We start from the raw sequence: 24,802 nt of genomic DNA on the forward strand, positions 1-24,802 counted from the left end.
ATCTTGGAATTTATATATGACTATACTACCAATAAGTCTATGGGCTAAGTGGGTAAATATATCTGATTTTTATATTTTCCTTTTTCCCTACAATAAACTTGATATGTGATTTCATAAATAAATAAATAAATAAATAATAAAAAAAATAAAATGCCTCATTTCCAAAGGCTTATTTAACTCTTTTTTTTTTTTTAATTCATCTGTGTAATGGAATAGCTATGGGTTTAAGGGTTCTAAGCTGTTCTTGAGCATCTTGATGGCAGTGGTGATATATGAGGCTCCATGTGTGATAAAATTGTATAGAACTAAATACACACACACATATGCACACGAGCACAAATAAAACTGGGGAAATCTGAACAAGATTGGTGGATTGAATCAATATCAGTATTCTGATGGTGATATACTATAGTCTTTGGAGAATGTTACCGTTTGGGAAAACTGAGGTGAGTGTGTTAGATGTTTCTCTGCATTATTTCCTTCATTTATTTATTTTTTTATTTTTCATATTTGAGAGAGAGACAGACTGAGGCAGAGCATGAGCAAGGGAGGGGCAGAGAGATGGACACAGAATCTGAAGCAGGCTCCAGGCTCTGAGCTGCCAGCACAGAGCCCGACACAGGGCTCGAACTCACAAACTGTGAGATCATGACCTGAGCTGAAGTCGGACGCCCAACCGACTGAGCCACCCAGGTGCCCCTCTCTGTATTATTTCTTACAACAGTATGTGAATCTACAAATATCTCAATAAAATTTTTAATTAAAAAAAGTGTTCTAAAAGCGCGTTCTGACCCAACATGAAATACTATCACAATAAATTAGTCCCACATTTGGCCTGGTAAGGGCAATGGAGTATTTATCTAGATATTTTCTATTCCCATGTTAGGGTGTTCTCTAGAATATACATTCTCTTCCATTGTTCAGAATTTTGTTGTAGTCCCACCACTAAAGTGTTTTGATTTAGGGCTGTTCTGTAATAGATTTTATTATCTGATCAAGCTGGATTTTCCTTATTTTATTGATCATTTCCAGCATGGTAACCTAAGATAAATTTTTATCTTTCTAAGTGAAAGGTAAACATATTTTGTCAACTTCTGGTGAAAATGTCCTGAAATTTTAATTGCATTTTCAGAGTTTGTAAAACGATTTGAGATTAAGTGACATTTATAAATGATCTTCCTCTTTATAAATCTGTATTTCTAATTATTCAAGTTCTGTTTTATGTTCTTTCTTAAAAGTTGATTGTCTCTTTGGGGTGCCTGGGTGGCTCAGTCAGTTAAGCATCCGACTTCGGCTCAGGTCAGATTTCACGGTTTGTGGGTTCAAGCCCCACGTTGAGCTCTGTGCTGACAGCTCAGAGCCTGGGGCCTCCTTCAGATTCTGTGTCTCCCCCTCTCTCTTCCCCCTTCCCCCCCCCCGCTCACGCTCTGTCTCTGTCTCTGTCTCTCTCTCTCTCTCAAAAATAAATTAACATTAAAATTTTTTTAAAGTTTGAGGTATTTTTGACATAGATTCTGCACATTACTAGACTAGCTTCTTAGTTATACTATATTTCAGGGGTTACCCCCCATTTTGTTTGAACAGCAATTTCTGATATACTGGGATGCATATGGGATTTTTAGGGGGGTATATTTATCCTGTGTTTGATTGAGCTCACTGAACTATTTTTATTAGACCATGTCTTATTCGAAATACAGCAAACTCTGACATAAAATTTTAAATTGGAAATTGAACCCTTATGTTGTTCCTGTTTTTAATAAAAACTCTTACACTACTTCTCAATTAGCAAAATGGTGGATCTTGGTTTAAATAAAACCTTTCGAGAAATTATTTTACAGATCTTTTTCCTTAGAATATGATGTTGATATTTATTCCTTTTCCAAGATTGACTAAAGCATGATTTTTTTTATTTAATCTATTAATAGGCATGTGCTAATCAATAGTTTTTAAGACATTGGACCACCCTTACCTTCCAATGATAAACCAAAATTGGTAGCATTTCAAAATTATTTTATCGTTTCGAAAAAACTCTTATTCTAAAAACTTTAATTTTATACTCATAAATGAAATTGGTTAATTTTTTATTATTTTAATTCCAGTGTAGTTAACATTCAGTGTTTATTAGTTTCAGGCATACAATATAGTAAGTGATTCACCAGTTCCATATATTATTAGTCAGTGCTCAGCAAGATAAGTATAATGTTAATCTCCTTCACCTATTTCATCCATTCCCCTGACCTCCCTCGCTTCTGGTAACCATCTGCTACCAGACTCCAGTTAAGAGTCTGTTTATTCATTTGCCTCTTTTTTTCCCCCTTTGTACATTTGTGGTTTTTTTCCTAAATCCACATATGAGTGAAATCATATGACATTTGTCTTTCTCTGACCAGCTTATTTTGCTCAGCATTATATTCTCTAGATCAATTTATGTTGTTGCAAATGATAAGATTTCATTCTTTTCATGACTGAATAATATTCTAGTGTGTGTGTGTGTGTGTGTGTGTGTGTGCGTGCGTGTGCGCACTTCTCTATCCATTCATCTATGGATGGACATTTTGGCTGCTCCCATAATTTGGCTATTGTAAACAGTGCTGCTACAAACATAGGGGTGCATATATCCTCTTAAATTAGTGTTTTCATATTCTTTGGGTAAATACCCAGTAGCACAATTACTGGATTGTAGGGTAGTTCTATTGTTCATGTTCTGAAAGACCTCCATATTTTCTTCCACAATGGCTGTACCATTTTACATTCCCACCAACAACGCAAGAGGGTTCCTTTTTCTCCACATCTTTGCCCAAACCTGTTGTTTCTTGTATTGTTGACTCTAGCCATTCTGACAGGTGGGAAGTGATATTTCATTGTGGTTTTGATTTGAATTTCCCTGATGATGAGTGATGAGGAGCATCTTTTCATGTGTCTGTTGGCTGGATGGCCTCTGGGGAGAAATGTCTATTCATGTCTTCTGCCCATTTTTAAATTGGATTATTTGTTTTTTGGGTGTTGAATTTCCTGAATTCTTTATATATCTTGGATACTAAACCTATATTGAACATGTCATTTGCAAATATATTCTCTCAATCAGTAGGTTGTCTTTTAGTTTTGTTTGTTGTTTCCTTTTCTGTGCAGAAGCTTTTTATTTTGATGTAGTCCCAATAGTCTATTTTTGCTTTTGTTTCCTTGCCTCAAGAGACCTATCTACAAATATGTTATGGCCAAAGTCAGAAATTAGTGCCTGTGTTCTCTTGCAGGATTTTTATGGTTTCAGGTCTCACACTTATATACTTAATCCACCTTGACTTTATTATTGTGTATTGTGTATGAAAGCGAGCAGTTTCATTCTTTTGCATGTAGCCAGTTTTTCCAATACCATTTTAGGAGAGACTGCCTTTTTCCCACTTGATATTCTTTCCTGCTTTCTTGAAGATTAATTGACCATGTAATTGTGTGTTTATTTCTGGGGTTTCTATTCTGTCCTATTGATCTATATCTCTATTTTTGTGCCAGTACCGTAATATTTTGATTACTACTGCCTTGTAATATAAGTTGAAGCCCAACATTGTGATCCCTCCAGCTTTGTTTTTCTCTTTCAAGATTGCTTTGGCCATTTGGGGTCTTTTGTGCTTCCGTACAAATTTTAAGATTCTTTGTTCTAGTTCTGTGAAAAATGCTGGTGGTATTTTGATAGGGATTGCATTAAATCTGTAGATTCCTTTGGGTAGTGTAGACATTTTACCAACACTTGTTCTTCCAATCCATGAACATGGAATGTCTTTCCATCTCTTTGTGTCGTCTTCAATTTCTTTCATCAGTGTTCTATAGTTTTCAGAGTACAGGTCTTTCACCTCTTTGGTTAGGTTTATTCCTAGGTATCTTATTATTTTTGGTGCAATTGTAAGTGGGATTGTTAATTTCTCTTGCTGCTGCTTCATTATAGGTGTGTAGAAATGCAAAGATTTCTGGGTATTTATTTTGTATCCTCTGACTTCACTGAATGCATGGATCAGTTGTAACAGTTTTTTGGTAGAGTTTTTAGGTTTTCTCTATATAGTATCATGTCATCTGCAAGTAGTGAAAAGTTCACTTCTTCCTCATCATTTTGGATGCCTTTTATTTCTTTCTGTTGTCTGGTTGCTGTGGGTAGTAGGACTTACTCCCAGTACTGTGTTGAATAAAAGTGGTGAGAATGGACTTCTTCCTGAACTTAAAGGAAAACCTCTCAGTTTTTCTGCCATTAAAGATGTTAGCTGCGGGTTTTTAATACATGGCCTTTATTATGCGGAGATATGTTCCCTCTAGATGTGCTTTGTTGAGGGTTTTAATCATGAATTGATGTTATACTTTGTCAGATGCTTTTTCTGCATCTATTAAAACAATCAATATAGTTTTTATCCTGTCTCTGATTGACGTGATGTATCATGTTAATTGCTTTGCAGGTATTGAACAGCACTTTGCATTTAGGGAAAAAATCCTACTTGATTGTGATAAATGATATTTTTAATGTATTGTTGGATTCCATTTGCTAGTATTTTGTCGAGGATTTTGGATCTATGTTCACCAGAGATATTGGCCTGTAGTTCTCTTTTTTTGTGTGTGTGGTGTCTTTATCTGGTTTTGTATCAGGATAATGCTGGCCTCATAGAATGAATTTGGAAGTTTGCCTTCCTCTTCTTTTTTTTTTTTTTGTTAAGTTTGAGAAGAATCGTTATTAACTCTTCTTTAAATGTTTGGTAGAATATACCTGTGAAGCCATCTGGTCCTGAGCTTTTGTTTGTTGGGAGTCTGTTCAGAGTCTGATCATCCATAAACCATAAAGAAGTCAAATTAATCTTCCCAAGATTTGAAAATGATCTAATATATTCTAAGAGCTTCCATTTCAAACAGTGGGTATTAGATATTTCAATTTTCCTGTCCAGTAGAGAAAAGATATTCCGAGTCCAGCACAAAATTTCCTGCCTTACCATCAATATCACCATCTTTTCAAAAAATAAGAAAACATTTTCACCTCCCAAAAAATCAGGAAGGACTGTTATCCACATCACGTATATCAAAGGAATAACAATTATGTCACAATTGATCTTTCTAACTGCTGATGGGCATGTTTCTTTTGCCAATAACTGGAGGGATGCAACCCCATAGTATCAGAAATATTAAATGTGAGAAACGTTGTATGGTGGTTTAGAGAAAATGTGGCAGTAATACATTTCAACTAAAGCTCAGCATGGCTTTGTGGGCTTGCCTGGAAATGTAACCACTCTTTACATTATTATGTCTATGGAGAAATATATTCTGGTTTCTAAATAACTGATTACAGATGATTTTTTACAAAGAAATTCATTCCTTTATATTTACAGTGCCATTGTCATTTTTATGGGAATATTTAAAAGTCCACATGTTATATAAAGCCAGGAGCTGGGTCTCATTTTCTAGCACGTTCTCTCTGACCCAAGGACGAGCCACCAAAGTTAGGTTGCATTTGTTATCTTCTCTGTTGAATAATTGTACCTTTTTTCTCATTAGCTTTGTAGATCCCTCACTGCAATTTGAATCCCAACTGAAGATAATAGAGTCATCCTTTAAAAAGGTATTTTCTATTCCAAGTCTTGAGAAAGTGAGGCAAATGGGGAACAGTGAAGATGACAAAGAGGACATAGAGGTAAGTCTCCGCTTCAGTTATGAAGAGGCAATGTTATGCGCCACAGCAATCCTGACAAATGCCCTTGCACCAAATGCCCTTTGCTACCTCCTTCACTCTTTTGAGATATAATAAACAGTCTATTCCAGTGCCTCTGGACTCCTTGTGAATTCCACAATCCTTGGGATTTAATGGATCGTATAGGAGTTATGAGAACAAATGAGTGAAGAGAGTTTAGGTTAATTGTTTTAGCAAGGACAGAGTTTATGGGCCAAGGCTGCAAAGAAGAAAAGAGGAGCAAAGAAAGGTGGAGAGAGGAAGAGCCCTACAGTAAGGTCAACAACACCTCTGGTCTCCATTTCCTCAGCACAGCTACACAGTGCACCTGCCTTGTAAGATGGGGGAGCGGTTCACGGCACATTGTACTGAGTGAGGTCCCATTTCTATAGCTACCTCATTCCTTTCTTGCCTTCAGTGTATGGGGATAACTCAGGACCCCGGGACACAAAACTATAGACGTGGAGTACAATTACATCTAATTTTATCTGGCCGACTGTTTGTGCAATATTTTTGTTTTTCAGAATTTGTATCAAAATATTTTAAACATGTATGAAGACACTCTTCTCATCCTAGTGTCTAAAGACCTCTACAAACTGCAAATCTTAAAGGTAAAGGGAAAGCAAGCACTTTGTTCTCTGGTCTGAAATCTAAAAGAACTCACTGTATTTCACTAATCATTTCCCTTTTGTCATATTTGCATCTTCTTCAAGTATTTGGTGGCTGATTTTTTTTCCCTCCGAAGGTGTAAAATATGCCCCAAATGAAATCACTTCCCTTTATTTGGATTACAGAGACACATGTTTAAGAATGCAATTTGGGGAGAATGGCATCACCAGACACTTAAGACAAATGTTATGTGGCAATGTAAAAGTGAATCCAATATGGGTTAACAGAGAGGAGAGGGTGACTGGCCTAAATCACCTTCAGGTCCGTGCGACATTAAATCATACTTCGATAGTGTCTATATGATTGCTTGTTCCCCCACAGCCCTGGGACTGGAGAATCCCATGAGCATCCCATCCTCATGGACACCATGATAACTAACAGAGGAAGGTGTAACAGCTGCGCCAAACCCCACTTACATCAAGACTTCACTGTTTTTAACATCTCAGTCAGAGACAGGAGACTGCTCAGGATATCTGACGACCTTTAGCTGTGCATTTCTAGCAAGATGGCATCAGGGGAACCTGTCTGAAAATACTGGGGAACCAGAGTGACTTATTCTACCAGGAGCATTATGAGTCTGTGCAAACTATAAAATACGTTCAAGTCAAGAAGCAGAATTGGTATCTATGAAGACAAGAAGGAATGTGAGGAAAAATAAAATCTACTGAGTTCCTTTGTGCCTAGTTTAAGCCAAATATTTTCTGTGTACTTTAAAAATTTCACCTCACAGCCCTTCAAAGTAGTTGTGATTATTCCATTCTTACAACTATTTCCCCATGCATGCTCTTTCAACCAATAAACCATTGTTTATTGAGCATTTGTTCTACATCAGGCACTAAGCTGAGTACTTCATATATGGGTTATTTCATTTAATCCTTACAATAAACCTATGAGGAAGTTACCATCATCCCTCCCGCCCCCATTATGCAGATAAGGAAATGGAAGCACAGAGAGGAGGAGGAGTATGTACAATGCTCATGAATGGGGGAGCTACTCGAACTTGGTAACCTGGTACTTAACCATGTTGCTCTTAGACCTTCCATATCTAGAAACTCTCTTGATCCTCAGAAAGCTGAAAGCCCACACGTAGAAAAGGCAGAGACTGACCTCCAGGGATTTAGACTCTTCTGCCCTGGGAAATGGACTTCAGACCAGTTTTATACAATAGGAGCCAGTGAAAGGAGGACATTTAGCATAAATTCCATGGACTCCAGCAGAGTGCCTTAAGAAATCTGTTGATGGTAGCTGGCATGTGAGGCATAGGCAGTCTTCTTCCCTTCCCAAGCTTGTAAATATGTCCCTGCATCTGGAGATTTAGAACAAATAGAAGTTACAGCAAGATGGAGTTGAATCAAAATTAGCAAGAACCTTCTAACCGAGCTGCCTCCAGGAATATTTTCTGCACCCATGAGCCAGAAAATAACTGAGTGTTGAATCTGCAGAGGAAATTCTGGAGTAAAATGACATTTCAGGATCAGATGACATTTCAAGTCTCTTTTAAAATAGAAAGTCAGATCCTGTGATTAAAGAGAGAGGATAGTACTTTGAAAGAAAAAGAGGAGAAGCAGCGGATAATCCCATCACAGCCTCATGTTAAGCTCTTTATGATGACTGACAAAGCGACCGTTAGATTGCACATTAGTGAAGACTCGTTGGATAGAATTAAGTAACATACAACCCATGCTGGAGGGGAGGTGGGTGGGGGGGATGGGCTAAATGGGTGATGGGCATTAAGGAAGACACTTACTGGGATGAGCACGGGGTGGTACATGTAAGTGGTGAATTACTAAATTCCACTCCTGAAACCAATGCTACACTATATGTTAACTAACTGGAATTTAAATAAAAAATATCATAGTAAATAGAAAACAAATATATTAGTAACATGCTACCCAGGTATAGTTGCTACAATAGATGAAGTGTGCTAGATAGCTTGTAGCATACAACTAGCCGGTTGTCCGTCTTTTTGAGAGCAATGTAGGTTAGATGTGACATAATCAGGAGCTCCCCGGGGACCCTTGACATGGTGGAGATGGAGACTAAAAGGAGGGGACTTGTAGAAATGGAAACACCACGCTCTAGGATGATTCTTGTGTTTTCTACAGGACATGGCCATGTGGATGAATGAAGACAGCTCATACCTGCAGGAGAGAGCCATAGTGGTCATCAGCAGGGTGCTGAGCTTTGCCTCCAGGAAAGTCAGGGGATACGTAAGTGACAGTGCAATTACGCCACCCGCTCCTGAAGGCCGAGTCTCTGTAGTGCTGCCTTCCAAGTTTTGAGGCTGGAGAGTTCTAAATGCCTGCTTGGTATGAGCATGCGGGCAGATTGGGATACTGGGAAAAGAGTCAATATCCTGCGTGATTCTACATGGTTCTGCAACTCGATTTTTTCACCGAACAATATGTCCTTCAGATATTTTCATGGCAATGTATGTAAGTGTATCTCATTCTTTCAGCCAAAGCATATATCCCCGTAGTTTTGATGTATTGTCATTTAACTATAGATGGAAATTCGGGTATATTTGGGTTTTTTTTTTTTCTACTTCAAACAATATACAAATGGTTATCTTTTTTCAAGTGTTTGTTCACTTAGAAATGCTTAGAAAGATAATAGATCAAAGAGTATGGATAGGTTACAGTTTCAGCACTACAAAATTATCCTCCGGTTTGTATTCCTGTGGATATTAGAGTAATCATTTGCCCACACCTTCACCAACAATGGGATGTTATTGGACTTTCTAACGGTTGCCTTTCAGCTGGAGAGCAAACAGGCATCTCATCATTGCCAGTATGTACTGGGGTTTTCTGTATTTTTTTTTTAATTTTTTTTTTAACTTTTATTTATTTTGGAGACAGAGAGTGAATGGGGGAGGGTCAGAGAGACAGGGAGACGCAGAATCGGAAGCAGGCTCCAGGCTCTGAGCTGTCAGCACAGAGCCCGACGCGGGGCTCGAACTCACGGACCGAGAGATCATGACCTGAGCCGAAGTCGGACGCTTAACCGACCAAGCCACCCAGGCGCCCCTTCTGTATTTTTAATAACATCATTCCTTGCCTTCTAAAAATCCTTGCCGTCTATGAACATTTCTCTCCCTTTTGGATACCGTGGATCCAGTCTCTGTTTTGCAACTCATTCTTAACTGTGATTTTTAAACATAAGTCTTCTAATTGCTCATCTGATTGTTTGAATCATTCAGGAGTTCAGAATAAAGGGGGCCAGAAACATACATTCGTGATGACACCTTCACGTACCCATTTTCTACCTCTTATACAGAGAGCTTCTAGAGACAAAAAGCCTAGATACACTTTACAATATATCTGAATTTTTACTGTTTTGTTTAAAATCAGCTTTGGAAGGTAACATAATCTACTTACAGGAGGAAATGCAGTCCAGGATGTTCTTTGCATCAGCTAATTCTCTATTTCAAAAGAGAGAGGGAGTGATTTGCTTCAATCTTCTGGTTGCCTGGCCAGGGAAGGCAGCCTTCTATTTCTAAAATGGCTTGGTTGTCCGTTCATATGTCTGAAAGGCTAGTCATTCAAAATTTTGCAGCAAGGCTTGAGATTAAGTGCAGATCGCAACTCCAGCCTGTTTTCTGAACAGTTTCTAAATGTTTCATGCACTCAGCAAGTCTTTGATGGCGACTGTCTGACCGAGATCTATTCATGAGCGGCTGTCTGCTTTTGCATTTGTATTCAGTATACATATACTTGTTCATTTATATTCTAGTGAGTTCCACTCAGGTAGCAGGTATGACATTTTGGAGTTTTGTCATCTTCTATCACCTCTTCTCAATTTTGATTATGTTCATGAAGTTCGTTCTCCCCTACACACATTTAAAAAAATAAATCTGTAAATTCACATGTGCGCAGAAGCCTGTCATAAATTGGGTGTCCCTACTTACAACTGAGATTTGAGAAGTCAAATAGGGTAACGGATTACTTTGTTCTGCAATGTTCACTAAGGACCAGCAGGTGGAAGCACACCAGCATTTTCCAGAACATAGAAGCAAAGCTAGCATCAACCAGTTCGTCATAGTCAAGCAGGCATAAAACTTTATTAGGTTAACTTTCTCTTTATGATAATGTCCTCTAAACATGGTTAAGTCAGTGAAATTAATGGGGGAGAGAGGACAAATATATGAAATAAAACAGATGAATGCATTATTAAATTAAAAACTAGGCTTCCCCCAGGCCTTGTCTCTGTATCTGTATGTCTGACACATTGTAGATAATCAGTGAAGATCTGCTTTGCCCTTCTCTAATTATATGTAACTACCTATTCTGTGCTCACGTGCTGTCCGTTCACTGGAAAGACTTTTTTTCCCATAAATTACTGTATCCTGGGGTGCCTGGATAGCTCAGTTGGTTAAGCGTCTGTCTTCGGCTCAGGTCATGATCTCATGCTTCATGAGTTTGAGTCCCGCTTCGGGCTCTGCACTTGATAGTGCTGAGCCTGGAGCCTGCTTCACATTCTGTGTCTCTCTCCCTGCCCCTCCCCGACTTGTGGGCGCTTGCTCTCTCTCAAAACTAAATAAATAAACATAAAAAAAATAAATTACCCTATTCTACACCTTCCAGAATCTCAGTGGCCCTTGTATTATTAAATAATCCAAACTACCATTTATATTCTATCAAATATACTCTTTCATGCAGTAATTCTCCTTATATGACCTATGTGCCTATCAGGGTGAAGAACTTCTACACTCAGAGAGTATTTGTCCCTTCAATTAAACTATTCAATTTTCAAACAGGCAAAGAAACGTGAGCTAATCGTGTCATCTTATATCATTAACAGAAAGACTTTTCCTGGGTTTGTTCTTTTGGCACAGTCTTTCAGCATTTGAGAGATGGGTGCGGCAGTGCACCAGCGGTCCTGCCAATCTTTCTCTTGCTTCAACAGAGTTTGGATGGAACAGACTCAGGGGCACCCCTTCTATCAGCCTCCGACTACTCTCCAACCTTTTTTCCAGTTGCAACCTTTGGAGCCATCTTCTTGGCCACCCTCTGCCTCCAGGACCAGCCGATACCCTATTTTGAGCTTAACTCCTTATTACTGATCAACCACGAGCACCCAGATTCGTCAGAATTATTCCACAGAGGTGGAGGCCGCTGTCAACTGCCTGGTCAACAGACATCTGTGGGCCTCTTACACCTACCTCTCTCTGGGCTTCTATTTTGGCCATGAGGATGTGGCTCTAAAGGCATAAGCCACTTCTTTCAAGAATTGGCTGAGGAGAAGTGGGAGGGCACTGAGCGTCTCTTGAAGATGCAAAACCAGTGTGGCAGCCATGCCCTCTTCTAGAACATGCAGAAGTCATATCAAGATGAGTGGGGGTAAAACCCTGGATTCCATGGAAGCCGCCCTGGTTCTGGAGAAGAGCCTGAACCAGCCCCTTTTGGGTCTGCATGCCCTGGGTTGTGCCCATGCAGACCCCCATCTCTGTGACTTGCTAGAGAATCATTTCCTCGATGAAGCGGTAAAAGTCATCAAGAAGATGGGCGACCACCTGACAAACCTCCATAGGCTGGCTGACCCCCAGGCTGGGCTGAACGAGTATCTTAAAAAGCCTCACCCCCAAGCATAAGTAAGAGCTTTTGGAGCCCAGCAGCCTTTTTGAGGGGCCCTCTGGCATCCCCCTGGTGCGAGGGCTTGTGCCTGAGCCTCTTCCTGCAGCCACTAGGCAGCTTTTTAACCACCCTGCAGCCCTCTCCCAAGCTATGGGCCAAATGTAAACGATAAAGTTTTTAGCAGCAATAATAATAATAACAATAATGATAATAATAATTAGATGAGTGGGAATCCCCCCCACCAAAAGAAGACAGGTGGGATTTAGGGAGGAAGATGGGGGTGGAGTAGGAGGACCCTAGGCTTGCCTTGTCCAACACATACAAGTAGGTGACTATCAAATCATCTTAAGTACCCTAGAAATCAACCTGAAGACTGGCAGAATAAACTCCACAACTAAAAGTAGAGAAGAGTCCAGAAGAGCCCAAATCAAAGATGGTAGGAAGTGTGGACACACCATTTGGGAAAGAAACAAATCATGAATTCTGTGGTAGGGAGGGAGATGTGGTCGGAGAGAAGGGTAAGAGACAGACTAGCACAGTGGGTAGCACACGGGGAAGATGAATCCCCATGGCAATTGGCTTGGAAAGTGAGAGGAGCCAAATTTCATGAGTTCTTGCAATCACTGGGGCTTAAAGCCTGGAGCTTTAAAGGTCAGCAGACTTGGCTCTAGAAAGCTTAGAGGACATTGTGCTGCTCTTAGAGGGAAAGCAAACAGGCAGCCTATGGACATACAGCATGGAAACAGTGATATGAAAAGCACTTGGGGCACACAGTGAGGAGGTTATTTGCTCTTCTCTGAGTGTGCCCCGGAAAGGCAACATTCATGCAGAAACCCCCCTCCGTGAACAAAGGAAGTGGCAGATGTCGTTTCCTCCTCCTTCCCCTCAGCATTAACACAGTCCCATGTGCAGCAACCAGGACAGCGCAATCACTACCTAATTTGCTTACATGAAGCCCCGCCCCCACCGCCATGCTCCAGCAGAATCACCCTTCCCAATCATGCTTGCTTGGTCCCAGCCCAGCAGGTGCCCTTTCCGAGAAAACTGGCTGGCCCAAACCCCTGCCCACGTTGAGTCTCCTGTCCCAAGAGTTTTGCAGGGCTTCAGTTCTGGTAGAGGTGGCAATGGGTATCGTCTCACAAGCAGACCAGAGCACACCTAGTTAAAACTTGTCACATTCGAGCCAAGGACCAAACACTTTCCACAATAGGCAGAGAGACAGACAATTGAGCTGCAGGATAAAGTGGCCAGGACACAATAGCAGAGCACACACAGCACACATTGAAGATACTCCCTGAAGTGACAAGCCCTGGGGAATAAGGGAGCTTACATTGTAGGGCACTAAGGACCTCTTCTTCATAAGGCCATTACCTTCAAGAACAGGAGACATAGCTGACTGTTCTGACACAGAGAAGCAGGCACAGAGACTTAGACAAAATGAGAAGACAGAAGAATTTGTCCCAAGTGAAAGAACAGGACAAGGTTACAGGCAGATCTAAGTAAAAAATATATAAATAACATGCTTGATAGAAAATTTAAAGTAGTGATCATAAAGATACTTGCTGGTCTTGAAGAGAGAGTGGAAGGCATCAGTGAGACCATTAACACATGATAAAGAATTACATAGCATAGATAGAGGGCTGAATAAATAAAATCAGAGACATGCTTGAGGGAATGAATAGCAGACTGGAAGAAGCAGAGGAATGAATCAATGACCTGGAAGACAGAGTAATGGAAAGCAATCACACTGAAAAAAGAAAAAAAGAATTATGTAAAACAAGAATAGACTTAGAGAACTCAGTGACTCCATCAAACATAATAACATTCATATTGTAGGGGTCCCAGTAGAAGAAAAGAGAGAAAAAAGTGGGGAGAAAATTTATTTGAAGAAATAATAGCTGAAAACTTCCCTAATTTGGGGAGAAGGAAACAGACATCCAGATCCAGGGAGCACAGAGATTCCCCAACAAAATCAACAAAAGCAGATCCACACCAAGATATATCAAAATTAAAATGGCAAAATATAGTGATAAAGAAAAAAATGTTTTAAATAGCAAGAGAAAAAGCATCAGTCAGTTACAAGGGAAAACCCATGAGTCCAGAAGGAGATTTTTCAACAGAAACTTGGCAGGCCGGAGTTCATGATATATTCAAAGTGCTGCATGAGAAAAATCTGAAGCCAAGAAAACTCTGTCCAGCAAGGGTATCATTCAAAATCGAAGGAGAGATAAACAGTTTCCCCGACAAACAAAAACTAAAAGAGTTCATAACCACTAAACCAGCCCTGCAAGAAATACTAAAGGGGACTCTGTGAGTGGAAAGCAAAGACCAAAACTGACAATACGAAGGTAGGAAACACAAAAGCAGTAAAAAGAACTATTTCTGTAAAAAAAAAAAAAAAATCAGTCAAGTAAGTCACAAAATAAAAAGATGCAAAATATGACAACATATGACTAAAACGTGGGGAGGAGAGGAGAAAAGAATGGGTTCAAACTTAAGTGACCATCAACTTAATATAGACTGTGACATGCAGAAAAGGTTATATACAAACTAATGGCAACCATATATCAAAAACCACTGATAAACATGCAAAGAATAAAGAGAAAGAATTCCAAATATATCACTAAAGAAAATGAGCCAACTACAAAAGAAAGACAAGAAAGGATCAGAGAAAATACATATCTATCAATAATTACTTTGAATGGAAATAGGCTAAGTGCTCTAATCAAAAGACATAGGATGACAAACTGAACAAAAGACAAGAGACTCATTTCAGTCCTAAAGACACGTGCAGATTGAAAGCAAAAGGATGGAAAACCTTTTATCATGCAAATGGATGTGAAAAGAAAGAGTATCAAAACTTAGATCACACAAACTAGACTTTAAAACAGACTGTAATAAGAGACAAAGAAAGGCACTATAAAATAATAAAAGGGACAATTCAACAAGATGGTACAACAATTATAAATATTTATGCACCCAACATGAGACCACTCAAATACATAAAACAATAACAAACATAAAGGAATTAGTTGAAAGTGATACAATAACAATAAAAGACTTTAACACCCCCACTTAAATTAATGGAGAGATCATCCAAATAGAAAATCAATAAGAACACAGTAGTTTTGAATGACACACTTGACTATATGGATTTAACATATATTCAGAGCACTCCATCCTAGAAGTGCAGAATACACTTTCTTTTCAAGTACACATGGAATATTCTCCAGAATAGATCACCTATGAGGCCAGGAAAAAAGTCTCAACAAATGCAAAAAAGATGATCTTTTCTGACCATCACATGTGAAACTAGAAATCAACTACAAGAAAATTCTAGAAAGACCACAAACATACGGAAGTTCAATAACATGCAGCTAAACAATGAATGGGTCAACCAGGAAATACAAGAGGAAATAAAAAATTACACGGAAACAAATAAAAATGAAAACACAGTAGTTCAAAACCTTTGAGATACAGCAAAAGCAGTTTTAAGAAGGAAATTTAGGGGCGCCTGGGTGGCTCAGTCGGTTGAGCGGCCGACTTCGGCTCAGGTCATGATTTCGCGGTCCATGAGTTCGAGCCCCGAGTCGGGCTCTGTGCTGACAGCTCAGAGCCTGGAGCCTGTTTCAGATTCTGTGTCTCCCTCTCTCTGACCCTCCCCCGTTCATGCTCTGTCTCTCCCTGTCTCAAAAATAAATAAAAACGTTAAAAAAAATTTAAAAAAAAAGAAGGAAATTTATAGAAATACATACCTACCTCAAATATACAACCTAACCTTACACCTAAATGAGCTAGAAAAAGGAACAAGAAACAAAACCTAAGACCAGCAGAAGGAAGAAATAATAAAGATTAGAGCAGGAATAAATGAATATAGAATAATAAGTAATAAAATGTAGAAACAAAAACACACACACTGTAGAATAAATCAATGAAGCCAGGAACAGGTTCTTTGAAAAGGTCAATAGAATTGATAGGCCTCTAGCCAGGCTTATCATGAAAAAAAGTAAAAAGACTGAAATAAATAAAATCACAAATGAGAGAGAACTAACAACCAACACCACAGAAAAACAAACAATTATAGTAGAATATTATTAAAAACTATATGCCAACAAATTGGACAACCTAGAAGAAATGAATAAATTCCTAGAAATATATAAACTGCCAAAACTGAAACAGGAAGAAATAGATACTTTGAACAGATCAATAGCCAGCAAAGAAATGAAATCAGTAATCAAAAAACTCCCAAAAAATGAAGATGGCTTCATAAACAAATTCTATAAAACATTTAAATACAAGTTAATACCTGTTCTTCACAAACTATTCCAAAATATAAAAGAGAAAGGAAAACTTCCAAATTCATTCTATGAGACCAGCATTAACCTGATACCCAAACGAGGTAAATATAACCACAAAATAAGAGAACGACAGGCCAATATCTCTGGTGAACATAGATCCAAAAATACTCAACAAAATATTAGCAAACTGAATTCACCAATACATTAACAAAAAATTATTCACTACAATCCAGTGGGACTTATTCTCAGGATGCAAATGGTTCAATATTTGCAAATTAATCAGTGTAATACATCACATCAATAAGAGAAAGGATAAGAACCATGTGATCATTTCAATAGATGCAGAAAAAGCATTCGACAAGGTAAAATGTCCATTCATGACAAAAACCCTCAACAAGGTACATCTAGAGGGAACATATCTCAACATAATAAAGGCCATGTATTAAAAACCCGCAGCTAACATTATCTTTAATAGGGGGAAAATGAGAGCTTTTCCCTTTTTTTTTTTATTTTTATTTTTTAATTTTTTTTTTCAACGTTTTTTTATTTATTTTTGGGACAGAGAGAGACAAAGCATGAACAGGGGAGGGGCAGAGAGAGAGGGAGACACAGAATCGGAAACAGGCTCCAGGCTCCGAGCCATCAGCCCGGAGCCTGACGCGGGGCTCGAACTCACGGACCGCGAGATCGTGACCTGGCTGAAGTCGGACGCTTAACCGACTGCGCCACCCAGGCGCCCCGAGAGCTTTTCCCTTAAGGTCAGGAAGAAGTCCATTCTCACCACTTTTATTCAACACGGTACTGGAAGTAAGTCCTACTACCCACAGCAACCAGACAACAGAAAGAAATAAAAGGCACCCAAAATGATGAGGAAGAAGTGAACTTTTCACTACTTGCAGATGACATGTTACTGTATAGAGAAAACCTAAAAACTCTACCAAAAAACTGCTACAACTGATCCACGAATTCAGTGAAGTCAGAGGATACAAAATCAATACCCAGATGTTGTATGGAAACCAATCTGACAATAAACTTCATATATTGAAAAAAATTTAAAAAAATCAATACCCAGAAATCTATTTGCATTTCTACACACCTATAATGAAGCAGCAGCAAGAGAAATTAACAATCCCACTTATAATTGCACCAAAAATAATAAGATACCTAGGAATAAACCTAACCAAAGAGGTGAAAGACCTGTACTCTGAAAACTATAGAACACTGATGAAAGAAATTGAAGACGACACAAAGAAATGGAAAGACATTCCATGTTCATGGATTGGAAGAACAAGTGTTGGTAAAATGTCTACACTACCCAAAGGAATCTACAGATTTAATGCAATCCCTATCAAAATACCACCAGCATTGGGGCGCCTGGGTGGCGCAGTCGGTTAAGCGTCCGACTTCAGCCAGGTCACGATCTCGCGGTCCGTGAGTTCGAGCCCCGCGTCAGGCTCTGGGCTGATGGCTCGGAGCCTGGAGCCTGTTTCCGATTCTGTGTCTCCCTCTCTCTCTGCCCCTCCCCCGTTCATGCTCTGTCTCTCTCTGTCCCAAAAATAAATAAAAAATGTTGAAAAAAAAAATTAAAAAAACAAAAAAAAACCAAAAAAAAACCAAAATACCACCAGCATTTTTCACAGAACTAGAACAAAGAATCTTAAAATTTGTACAGAAGCACAAAAGACCCCAAATGGCCAAAGCAATCTTGAAAGAGAAAAACAAAGCTGGAAGGATCACAATGTTGAGCTTTAACTTATACTACAAAACGGTAGTAATCAAAACATTATGGTACTGGCACAAAAACAGACACATAGATCAATAGAAGAGAATACAAAACCCAGAAATAAACCCACATTTACATGGTCACTTAATCTTCAAGAAAGCAGGAAAAAATATTGAGTGGGGGAAAAAACAGTATCTTTAATAAATGGTATTGGAAAAACTGGACAGCTACATGCAAAAAATGAAACTGACCCCTTCTTACACCATGCACAATAACAACTTACTGAATGGGAGAAGATATTTGCAAATGACATATCTGATAAAGAGTTAGTATCCAAAATACAAAGAGCTTATAAAACTCAACACCCAAAAAACAAATAATCCAATTAAAGATGAGCAGAAGACATAAATAGACATTTCTCCAAAGGAGACCTCCAGATGGCCGACAGACATATGAAAATATGCTCATCATCACTTACCATCAGTGAAATGTAAATTCATACAATTAGATATCGCCTCCAACATCTCAGAATGGCTAAATCAAAAACATAAGAAACAACACATGTTGGCAAGGATGTGGAGGAGAAGGAACCCTCTGGCACTGTTGGTGGGAATGTGAACTGGTGCAACCACTGTGGAAAACAGAATGGAGATTCCTCAAAAAGTTAAAAACAGAACTGCTTTATGATCCAGAAATTGCACTACTAGGTATTTACCCAAAGAATACAAAAACACTAATTCAAAGAGATACATGCACCCCTATGTTTATAGCAGCATTATTTACATAGCCAAGATATGGAAGCAGCCTAAATGTCCATCAACTGATGAATGGATAAAGAAGTGGTATCTATACACACACACACACACACACACACACACACACACAATGAAATATTGCTCAGCCATAAAAAAGAATGAAATCACGCTGTTTGCCATGACATAGATGGAGCTAGAGAGTATAAGACTAAATAGAAGAAGTCAGAGAAGGACAAATACCATATGACTTTAATCATATGTGGAATTTAAGAAACAAAACAAATGGGCAAAGGGAAAAAGAGAGAGAGAGACAAACTAAGAAACAGACTCTTAACTGTAGAGAATGAACTGATGGTTACCGAAGGGGAAGTGGGGAGAGGAATGGATTAAATAGGTGATGGAGATTAAGGAGTGCACTTGTGATGATGAACACCGGGCAATGTATGGAAGTGTTGAATCACATTGCACACCTGAAAGTAATATAACCAACCCTGTATATTAACTACCTGGAATTAAATTTTAAAATAAATAAATAAATAAAAAATAAATAAATAAATAAATAAAAGATGAGTGGAGGATTTCCAGTCAAAGCTAACAGATTATCTGCATGCCTTTCTCTCCTCTCCCTCTAAAGTCCTCACAAAATGGAAGTGATGAAATTTGTCAAATTAGTAAAAAGTTTTAGGTGGGCTAGATGTCAACAGGATGATAGAAAAGATAGAAAATGGTAACTGACAAAGCCTCACAAAGGAAGCTGAAAGACAGGTGCATGTGAACATTAGGATGGGGTACAGCTTTTTAGGAAGCAGTTTGCCCAATGCAACTCTGGAGAAGCTGGAGCTTGGAGGTCCAAGTAATGACGAAGGGTGAGAGGCAAAGCAGGGTTGAAAATACATGCATTAACTGAAAGGATTCACTGAAAGTTTATACAGAAGACTCTATTGCCTTCCATCCCCCTTTACACATGTACTATATTCCACAGGGACCTGGGTCCACTGGCAGATAAAATTTGAGGACTTCTTCCTCAAAATGTCTAGAAAATCCCCTGAGAAAATTATCTTGATCGTTCAGAAATATTTCAGTGTAACCCCAGCGTCCCCACCTAACCACTCTAAAGCAAAGCCCACCTGTTGATGAGCCTTGCTCACATACGTAAATTCTGCCAAGAAGCATTGCATTTGTAAGTATGACTAGATAACCAAGATTTGTCAGACATTTGGATTAACCCCTCCAAATACCAGAGTCAGCCCAAGATAAATAAAGAGAGAAACATGATTATCAAAATAAAGAGTCAATTCAGGTCACAGGTGAGAATTTAGCCTTGAAAAGGGTAGAGAAAACATATTTATATGCCAAAAGAAAATATAATTAAAGTAAAAATGGCCTATGCATTAAACAATTTTACTTAATCATAATAATAAGACCACATTATTGATTTTCAGCTTTTAGGATCAATCACAGAAAACTCAAATAAGTTATCGAATCCCATCAAATGCTATAAACTTAACAATGCAAAAGCAAAAATGCAGGGAAGAGTTTAGTGGTTCTTCAACAAGTTAAATACACAATTACCGTATGACCCAGCAATCCTAGGTATATACCCAAAAGAATTTGAAAGAGCTGGTCAAACAAAAACTTATACACAAATGTTCATTGCAGCATAATTCGCAATAGCCAAGACGTGGAAACAACCTAAATGTCCATCAACAAAGTGAATGGACAAATAAAATGTGGTATATTCATACAATGGAATATTACTCCGCCAAAAAGAGAAATGAGGTCGGATATATACTGCAACATTAATAAAACTGGAAAACATTACACTAAGTGAAAGAAATTAGACCTAAAAGCCTACATGTTCTATGAAATTTACATGAAATGGCAGAATAGGCAAATCCACAGAGACAGAAATCAGCTTTGTGGTTGACAGGGACTGTGGTTACCAAAGAATAAAGACTGACTGGTTAGCGGTTTTCACTTGAGGTGATGAAAAAGATTTAGAGCTAGAGAGAGGTGGTGGTTGTTCCACATTGTGAATGTGATTTATGCTACTGAATTGGGTACTTTAAAAGGGTTAAAATGGTAAATTGTAGGTTATGTATATTTTTTGCCACAATAAATAAATGCACAATAAACTACAGGCAAAAGTAGTAAGAAAGTAGAAGACATGGTAGAAAAAAGTTGAAGGGAAATACAAGTACTCCAAAACACTTACTTCATAAAGCAGATCAACAAGGTATTTGTATCTATGAAACAAGAAATAAAAGTACTGCCATATTATGAAAACAGAAAAGGGAAGGACTACAAATAGTAATGTGCCATAATGAGTAACAAGCTATATAGATGGTGGTAAAACAGAAAGATGTGATAACCCCTAATTTATCACAGCAGGAATAGATAGGCAATGTCCCAAACTGATATTAGAACAGAAATGGGAGCCCATTATTTAGAGATAAAAAGGTGACCTCCAGAAGAAGCAGCTAAAAACACTTAGGAGTGGTTGCCTATGGAATTTAGTACCTAAACTACCATTATTGTTAAGACAAGGAACTGGAGAGGCCGCATCTACAAAGAAGGAATCCACTAAGAAAGGATCAGAAAAGTGAGCAGAAATACTCCAGCTTAGGGATGGATTCTGAGAAGTTTTTTTTTTTTTTTTCTCCAGATCTTAATGCTTATTTTCCTTTCAGCACTTGGATAGATTTTCTATAAAAGCAGGGCCATATTGTATTGGAAGTTCCCAAAGTCTTGTGTTGGAGAGAGTGTAGCTGTTGTTGGTACACTTCCGAAGGGCATAATCTGTGTGCTCCACAGTGCAGAGCCTTTCTCCTGTCATGTTCCCCATCCTCCTCAAACGTTCCATGCAATCTAGAAACAGCCACACCTACAATAGAGACAGAAATTAGACAGACCCAACCTGGCAAACAGAATAGATAGACCACTGATAGCTTCATTTACAAAAACACCTGGTAATTACACATCCACAAGTTCTTGAGGAGGCATAATCAGAAAAGCCATTTGAGGCAAATAAGACTTTAGGGGCAATCCCTTGTAAATGGTTCCCAACTTCTGTGAACTAAGCTGAGAGGACTACTCCCCCATCAGGCCGGATAGAGAAGTACCACTCAGTCCCACAGTGTGATGGTGGTTCTTAAAATCTTGCCATTAGATGGAAAAAGAAACCTGGGCTACAATTCCAAAGAAAAGAGCACCCAGGGAAGGAAAACATGTCTCCCTAGAGCCCAGTGTAATGTCTGTACTGTCTGCTTCTAGATTCTCCTAACTCATAGGACTCCTAGAGTAGAGGGACCCCAAGGCCAGCCTTACAAAGAATCCACAGAAGTAAAGGATTATCTCTCCTTCTTCTGCTGAGACCATCGTTCCCAGTATCCTTGTTCAGTTATGCCCTTGACCCATGACCCAGTTCACTTCACATTCCTCTTTAGAAATGACTGTGTGTTTGTGTGTGTGTGTGTGTGTGTGTGTGTGTGTGTGTGTGTGTTTAAGATTGAGAGAAAGGGGTGGGTCAAGCAACATGAGAGGCAGGGCTAAGCAGACATATGAGAGAAGTAGAAAGAAAGAGAAACAGGCTGTGGGATCCTCCCAGAGGGTTGACTTGGTTTTAACTTTTACCACCAAAATTTGCTCTAATCCTCGAAACATCTATTTAAGAAAAATAATCACCTGTCTTAGAAACAAGAAGACCTACTAGTTTACCAAACCTACATGTGAACAGAGCCCCCTTTGTTTAAAAAAATAATTGGTAATGGTACTCAAACCTTCACAAAACCAGAATGTCCCTTCCACCTCTCCTTTCTTCTTGACTAGTCAATCAAGATGAAAATCTAACTATTTGAACAGCCTGTGTCACAGGACGTTGTAGGAAGAAATACATAAAGGTTGTGATGGTAGCTTTGACATCAAAAGTAAATGCTCTGAATTTTTAAAAAATGAATTTCTTTGGGAAGAATCAGAACAACTCCAGGAGGAAAAGTTACATTTCTCCAGTGGCTTACAGAGGCATCTGAAGTGTGTCATACATAGACAAGAGCACATGACAGTTTTTGGATATCCTCCCTCTGCCCCAATATCCTGGAATGTGCTGCCTGAAAATTGCTACCTGATTTACAGAATAGAAACTAACATTAGCTGAGTTCCCATTATTTCCAAACACTTTGCTAAGAACTTGCTTTTTTGTCGTAAATAGTCCCCACGATAACTATTACAAGGTAGCATTTGTTATCTACGTTTCACAGAGGAGAAAACTGAGGTAGTAACAGATTTGAACATAGGTTTGGTAATCTGGAAGCTCATCCTCTAACCCTAGTCCAATATAGATATTAGAGGATTGGATACCAACATTCGATGTTGACTAGGCACAGAAAATGCATTTTTCTCCCTTGTTTTTTCCCATTAGGCAAGTGTTGATGCTCCCTGTCTGGGTGTCCTGGCAGCAGAACTGTCTCTTCTGTGTTGCCATAATGACATCTCAATCACACAACAAGCATCCTTGGGCTTGCATCACCTCCTCTGCATTGCAAAGTGTCAGAACGGTAAGAATGATTTACCACCTCTTCTAAGGGGTACTACAAATTGTCCCTAACTTCTCCTTGTGGGTCCCAAGAAGGCTCTATGTCTGTAGATTTCTAAAGCCTGCCCCAACATCTATAGCTCCACTTTCTAACACGCCTTTCATAATCTTTTTAGAATGATCAAGATATGCCAAGATCTATAAAGTACTATACTTGGATTAGTGTTGGGTGTTAATGCTGGGGGCAGGAATGCTGTGGGGAAGAAGAGGAGAAAGAGAAGAAATGGTACCAATGGGACTTTTTTAAAAAGGAGGTATATTTTCCCCCTCTAATGGGGCATCAAATGGAATATTCAGATTCTTGCTTCAGGGGTGGGGGAAAATTAGCCACCAGCAGTAAATGCTGCTGTGGCCTGCCTAACAAAGCATAAAAGCAAGTCCTGAAAGTATCATACTATTTCCAAATAACTTAGAGAAAAGATTTAGCCTCAAATGAGGTGGGGTCTACAGTTGCTTGAGCTTACTACCTAAAGTAAGTTTGTAGACTGCAACCCAATGGTGTCACCAAGAAGAGACAGAATTAGGGATCCAGAGAGGTCATGATAGCTAGAGCTCACAGGTCTGAGGGCCAGAGAGGAGTGCACAAAGAGCTCCAGAGATTTGCACAGGGTTCTCCTTATTCAGGTATGTAGTGGTCAGAACAAGCATGTGAGAGGATGCATGGGTGGCTCAGTTAGTTGATTTCTGCTCAGGTCATGATCTCATAGTTCGTGGCTTTGAGCCCTGTGTCGGGCTCCACTCTGACAACACAGAGCCTGCTTGGTATCCTCTCTCTCTCTCTCTCTCTCTCTCTCCCCCTGTCTTTCTGCCCCTCCCCCACTCATGCTCATTCTCTCAAAAGAAGTAAATAAACTTAACAACAACAGCAAAAAAGAATACGAATGTGAAGGAAACTACCTGAGGCCAGGGGAGAATGTTTAAGGAGAAAAATCCAATGAATTCGCAAAGGCTGGGAATAGTGCCTATGACGATAAGCCAACATTTAAAACTTCATAATGCACAAGTAATGAGGAAGAGTACCCAAAGGGTTTTGTTTCATTAGAAGGAAAAAACGATCTCTAGACTAAATTGTGTTTTGGTGCCACTTAACAGACCTTAAAAATAAGATCTAAAAAGATCAGGTTATCTCCAAATACTTTAAATGTTAATCAGAATGAAGCTCAAACCTACTCCTAGGAATACCAATATTCCAGCAGTCAACAAGTTAAAATTCACAGGGTCCAATAACAATTATTACACTTGCAAAGAATCAGACCACAGCACATAATGAGGAGAGAAATGAATCAAAACTGACCCAGAAATAACTCAGATGATAGAATTTGTAGAAAGGGACGTTAAAACAATTGTTATAATGTATTCCAATTATTTAAGGAGTCCAAGAAAAAGATGAACATGTTAAGCAGAGACATAGAAAAATTTCTAAAAGACCTCAATTGAACATCTGGAGATTAAAAGCATAATATCTGAGGTGAAGAACACTCTGGCAAAAATTAACAGTGTA

General features: G+C 38.9%; 1 protein-coding gene across 1 annotated transcript in view; it reads left to right on the forward strand.

Moving 5' to 3' along the window:
* Positions 1 to 24,802, forward strand: part of MROH9 (maestro heat like repeat family member 9) — an 89,089-nt gene that overhangs the window by 25,338 nt on the left and 38,949 nt on the right. The window contains exons 5-8 of the mRNA XM_049633924.1: positions 5,521 to 5,656; positions 6,217 to 6,303; positions 8,467 to 8,571; positions 23,128 to 23,263. Of these exons, the coding sequence (XP_049489881.1) occupies positions 5,521 to 5,656; positions 6,217 to 6,303; positions 8,467 to 8,571; positions 23,128 to 23,263 (464 nt within the window). The remainder of the gene's footprint in view (positions 1 to 5,520; positions 5,657 to 6,216; positions 6,304 to 8,466; positions 8,572 to 23,127; positions 23,264 to 24,802) is intronic.

Source organism: Panthera uncia, chromosome F1 (genome assembly GCF_023721935.1).
Source record: "Panthera uncia isolate 11264 chromosome F1, Puncia_PCG_1.0, whole genome shotgun sequence".
Taxonomy (NCBI): Eukaryota; Metazoa; Chordata; class Mammalia; order Carnivora; family Felidae; genus Panthera; species Panthera uncia.